Source organism: Lactuca saligna, chromosome 6 (genome assembly GCF_052625555.1).
Source record: "Lactuca saligna cultivar CGN05327 chromosome 6, ASM5262555v1, whole genome shotgun sequence".
NCBI lineage: Eukaryota > Viridiplantae > Streptophyta > Magnoliopsida > Asterales > Asteraceae > Lactuca > Lactuca saligna.
The window spans coordinates 177,064,624-177,070,136 of record NC_136422.1 but is presented as its reverse complement, the minus strand read 5'-3'; the positions used below and the strand labels follow the sequence as shown (position 1 = coordinate 177,070,136).

Sequence of the window (5,513 nt, the reverse complement as noted above, 5' to 3'; positions counted from 1 at the left end):
GAAACCTCAACACAAACAAAATTATTTTTTAATTATCAATCTTTTAACATTTAAAAAATTCATTGATTATAGTTTAATAATTAATATTTTCAAGAAAATATTTCTCATTCAAAATCAAAATCAAAATATTTAATCATTTTTTGAGGCATATAGATCGCAAATAAGATTTTAAACATTTTAGTTTGTTTTAGTTTTGAAATAGTTCTTTCCGCTAATGCATTATTATTGAGAGCAATCAACAAAATTTTGTATGATACACAAAAACTATATAAGTTTTTCTCTTTTTTAAGAAATTTAGTATTGCATTAGCTGTATTATATTTTGTTGGTAAATATTTTGTAACAATTTCAGCTCTTTGAATAAACCATCACTATATAAGAGATATGGTTATCGCAATTTTTTATAAAGATTTTTAGTGCTTGCTTTTAGTTGATCGATATTTAGTGAAGTCAACTTTTATGTTAATAAGAAACCAACAAGTTTTCATACCAATTGTATTGCTCAAATCTTCGGTCCAATAAACAAGTAACTTTGATTATTTATGTACAAAAAATATCGACTCTTTGAATGATTATTAATGTAAAAGTTCATGTACTTTTTTTTTATTATTATTATTCAACGCCACTCTTGTCAAAATCTTTTTTTTCTCTTAAATTTCTTGTTATATTATTTTCCTATTCAAAACCGTCTCAAACTCATGCCTTCTCGGTAGCGGGGTAGATAAAAAAAAGTCTATTTATAGTGGTCTCAATTGCAACTATACTTATAATGTAGTGATTATTTTTGTATTCTAAGTTTTTTTTTTTTTTTTTTTTTTTTTTTTTTTTTTTTTTTTTTTTTGGTGTAAAACTTGGTATTAAAAGAAATTTTCAATTAGAAACCCTTTATGATTGGTATCCCCGTACTACCGCACCATCCACATAACCTAGGACCGCCATTGAGGCTAGAAATATGTTATTTGAGATTAAACCCTTTCTTATGTTTATCTTATATTATTTTAGAATTTTAGATAATTCCATAGACTCACTTTGTGTTGTAAAATGTAAACTCAGTTCATAATGAAAAAAAAAAAAGTTCAAAACCACTCTGCAAAACAAATTCAAAACATTATGTACTTTTTGCTAGAAAAACATTCCAACAGGCTTAAACCGTTCAAGTGATCCATTGCACATGGGCATAATGGACTTGACCCACTGAACCCAAAATCGGCAAGCCATTGTCAGAACTCAGAAGGAACATAAAGCCATCGGGCATTTATTGTTTACCCGATATGGAGGCCGTCGATATTAATGCAAAAATGTAGGATAAGAGACTTAACACTTAACACTAGCCCCAGCCCCCTACCACTTTTTTCCTATTAATCAGGTCAATTTACATTTTTTTTTTAACCAGAAGAAAACAAAATAAAAACGATATAGGTTGGGTTAAGGGACAACAAATGGAAAAATACAACACTAAATCCAATTTAAAGAGATCCCTTTCAAAGCAAAATGTACTCTACGCAAAATGAGATGTCTTTATGTTCCTTCATGCCATTATTCTATTGTCTTTATGTTCGTCCAAAGCAAAAACAGGGTTTGGTGTTACATGTATTGTATGTATTCATTTGTCCATTTACCAATTCAATCACTAAAATTATGCTAATATTGATCATGATCACAGAACTTCATAAGATAAAATAACATGCTTCGTTAATCACCAAAAAGAATGAATGATTTTATATCATTTATTGCATTTATTCCATCGAATTAATATAAACACAATCAAATATACGATTAGAGAAGCAAATCAGACTTGGAAGGCAATCTCCTGAAAAAGTTAAATGGCACCGACGGCATCCTGTTCCTAAACCTTGGATGCCGGAGCCAGTAAAGTCCAAACAGAACCGCTACCACCTGAAACGGCGTCACATACAAAAACACCGCCCACACCAAAGCAATTATTATAAAAATCGCCGTAGCCCTAGAATCTCGCCAGCTCAGCAACGCCATAGCCCTCTCCCCTTGTGTCGCCATATCTCCAATCACCGTCTGAACTCTTCCGGCAACACTCCTCATCCGATCATACCTCATCCTCACAATATCATTCGGCCGAGAAGTTGGAAACGTGTCAAATTCCTCATCCAATTCATCAGGATGCACCACCTCCGCGTGTGATATCCGCGCATCCATATGCGGCGGATTCCGTGGCCGGAATCGGTAATTCCAAAGTCCGATCACAAAAAGGTAAAGAAACACCGTCGGAAGTATCAATTCCGGGTAGCAAACAAGAATCACAAACAAAATGTGTACCAAAATGGTGGTCAACGGATTCCGCCATTGACAAATCCCATCCAACCACCGGAATACCGCGGTGACTCCGGATAAAAGTGACATGATCCGGTTAAAATTCGCCTTGCTCCTCCGTAAACTCCACATATGGTAATCAACGTCGAGCATATACTCGACGTTTTCTCTTTTTAATGGCGGTTCGGCTCTTGCGAGCCGAATCGCCACTATCATCATCGCCTGGTGTCTCAACCAGTCGATGTGTTTAACCGAAATCGGTTGAACATAGTGCATTTTGGGGAGAAGTGGTCGCCCGTATTGGGTGACCATGTTCACCCATGCCATACAAGTGAACCGAACCGCCAAGTGGAGCTCACCGTTTTTTTTTAATCCATTGGGTGTTAGGACCAACAGCGGGTAGTAATGCGTGTAGATTCGGTCGGTTTCCAAAGTGGATAACCGGATTCTAACTTTCCCGATCCGTTGGTCGCGTGACTCTTCCTTGTCGCTGATGTGGCAGTTGTCAAAGACGGCTACGGTGATGACTGTACACGGGTCGTAAACTTCCCAGGTGTACTGTTCGTTCCAGCGAGGCATTAGTGTGTTGAGAAGTGTCCGGGTTCGAACCCATTTGTTACCATATTTAGCGACACAATAGGCGTCGGTCGTACGACCCTCTCGAATCTTCATTGGAAGGAGATTTTGTGCACTTAGGATTCCAAGTTCGAGGATTCCGATGCTTTGTTTCCTTAAAAACTTGGAAGACGGCTGTAGATCACTGCTGAAATGGGTGGATTCATCGAGAACATGATATCCAGCGTCTAAACATAATTTGAGCTGAATCTTACTTGAGAACTTGACCTCTTTCTTCTTCTCGGAATCATCGTCCCAGTGGGTGGGTCTCCCGAGGTCAATCCACACAGGTTCCAGAGCTTTTCTGTAATCGATTCTTTGTGGAATTCTACGAACGGGGACATTTGTCCTGCCGACACAAACGTCTTTTCCAGGCCCGATTCGATCTTCGACGCTGATTATAAGAAACTCGTCGAATGGTTCAGAGGCGACGAGCATTAACTCCTCATGCCATGACGGATTCGAGCTTCTGAGTTGTGAGATTCTGGTGGTTCGCATCTGGCTTCCGAGGTTTATCTTGACGTAAAACTCAGGGTGCCGACTCCGGTCCACAGGGATGAGATCTTGAGCGTCGATGACGTGAATTCTTAGGTAGAATAATTTTGGAGAGAAATAGACATTCGATCGCGTGTTTGCAAGGTTGTGATGACTAATGCCATGAGCATCGGAGTGCCATGCTCCGGGGAAGGCTTCGTCGGCCTGAGTTCCCATCCAGACGGCGAGCATAATCTCTCCCCTGACTTTTACACCGTTTTTGTCTTCCAGTCTGTACCATTGAGGAGCTAAAGGACTGTCCGGCGGGACTCGAGTTGGAAGATCGACTATATCGAATCTGATTTTTCCGACGAAATCGTCTTTTGTAATTAAATCTTTATCCTTCACCACCAATTCGAGAATGGTGGACTGTAATCGTTCTTTGGAGAATGCGAAAACCTGGTTCCAGACAGGGTGGTGATTCTTCTCATGGTGTTTCGTGACGCCTTTGTAGTTTCCCAGCTTCACTTCCACGTATGGGTCGAGGCTGCCGGTGACGTCCATCGACGGGAGGTCTCTGGCTTTAACGACGTTTACATACAAGAAATGCATCTGCTCCACCAGATCGTAGGTTGTCGCCGTCTTGTCAGCTCCACGGTACCCCATACGCGCCGCCACCGGCGGCCGTGTCTCCACTAATCCGAAATTCGGTGGTGGTTTTTGCCCCGGGAACTGCTGGTGCATATGCATCATGTTTGGTGGTCCAGCTCTCATGAAGTTGCTTTTGCTTTCCACGGTGACCGGAGGTGGAGCTGCCGGGGCCGGTGGTGGTGCGCCTCCGTGGCCGCCGGTGCCGACGGAGAAAAACGTTCTGACTTCCTTTTGTTTCTCTTTATTCTTCTTCTTTTTCGCATCACTATCATCGTACTCCTTGTACTCGTTGTCGAAAGGAAAATGATTGTTGTTGATTTCTGCTTCTACAGGGACCTGTTTGGTACTTTTGAAATGATCATTCCAATCATCTTCATGACGAGCATGGTGGTGCTGTTGCGGTGGCGGTGGCTGTGCCGGTGGCGGTAGATTTGAAGAAAACTGACCATGAACGGCGTAGATTTTAAGAGCGATATCTCCTCGTATATTGGAGAACAATCCACGTTTATCAAGTGGGTATCTCTGGACAAAACCTTCAGTCTCCGACAAAGGCACAGAGTCGCCAGATATCCGAACCCGACCAAGAAAGTTTTTCTGATGATTGGGGTTCCGATCATTATATACAGTAACCTCGATAGTGGAGAACGGGAGATTTCTGGGATCTTCAACGTTGAAAACGAGAGTCTCATTCCAAGCCGGGTTGAGATCTCGGATTTTGGTTTGGGTACGCTGGCGTTGGCCATCGAAATTGACCTCAACAAAAGCGCTTGCAGAGCCTTGGCCGTCTTTGGGCATGAGGTCGGCGGCGTCGATGACTTGTACTACTAGCTTGGCCATGGTTTTCCGGTGGCCGGCCGACGTATTGGAGGATAAAGTGAATGAATTGGGGGAATGACTAATGACTAATGACGTAGAGATGAAGGGATGAAGTTTGGTATAGGCGGTGTTGTGTTAGTGTTGTGGTGATGGTGGTGGTTGGGGCCTACCATGGAAGAAGATGGGTCCTGGTTTTTGATTTATCGTTTCGTATATCTCTTTTTGATTCTGTGGTTTGATATGAAAGGAAGTGAAAGCGATTATGTTTGTTCAAATACTCCCTCCGATTCTGGACAAATATACTTCTTTCTTTTTTTCAAACTATTTTTTTATTTTAGGCATATTATTTATTTAAATTCTTGTTGTTCTTTTACGAATATTATATGATAATAATAATGGGGTTAACTAGGTTTTTGGGTTGATTTTGTTATATGTCGAATGTATTAGGTATATAGTTGATTAGGTGAAGATTTTCCTAACATTTTAAGTTACGTAGTTATTTTGAGTGATAATTCCATTTATTAGTAACCAAATTTCGTGCTGAAAATTTGTTGTAATTATGTTAAGATTAATATTGATGATTGTTATAATGATTATTATATCTTTGATATCTTATGGACCAATAACAATGTCACATAACTTAGAAAAAATTATTAAAATTTGAAAGTTACT

The 5,513-nt window shown here is 40.0% G+C and overlaps 1 protein-coding gene across 1 annotated transcript; it reads right to left on the bottom strand.

The window, feature by feature from the left end:
- Positions 1–1,691: 1,691 nt before the first annotated feature.
- LOC145003305 (C2 calcium/lipid-binding plant phosphoribosyltransferase family protein) lies at positions 1,692–5,071 on the bottom strand. Its single transcript, XM_078962436.1, has one exon. The coding sequence runs from the start codon at positions 4,860–4,862 to the stop codon at positions 1,776–1,778; it is 3,087 nt and encodes a 1,028-aa protein (XP_078818562.1). The 5' UTR covers positions 4,863–5,071; the 3' UTR covers positions 1,692–1,775.
- Between the last annotated feature and the right edge of the window lie 442 nt (positions 5,072–5,513).

Excerpts from the sequence above, each read along its gene's own strand:
- LOC145003305 (XM_078962436.1), bottom strand. The coding sequence starts at position 4,862 with ATGGCCAAGCTAGTAGTACAAGTCATCGACGCCGCCGACCTCATGCCC.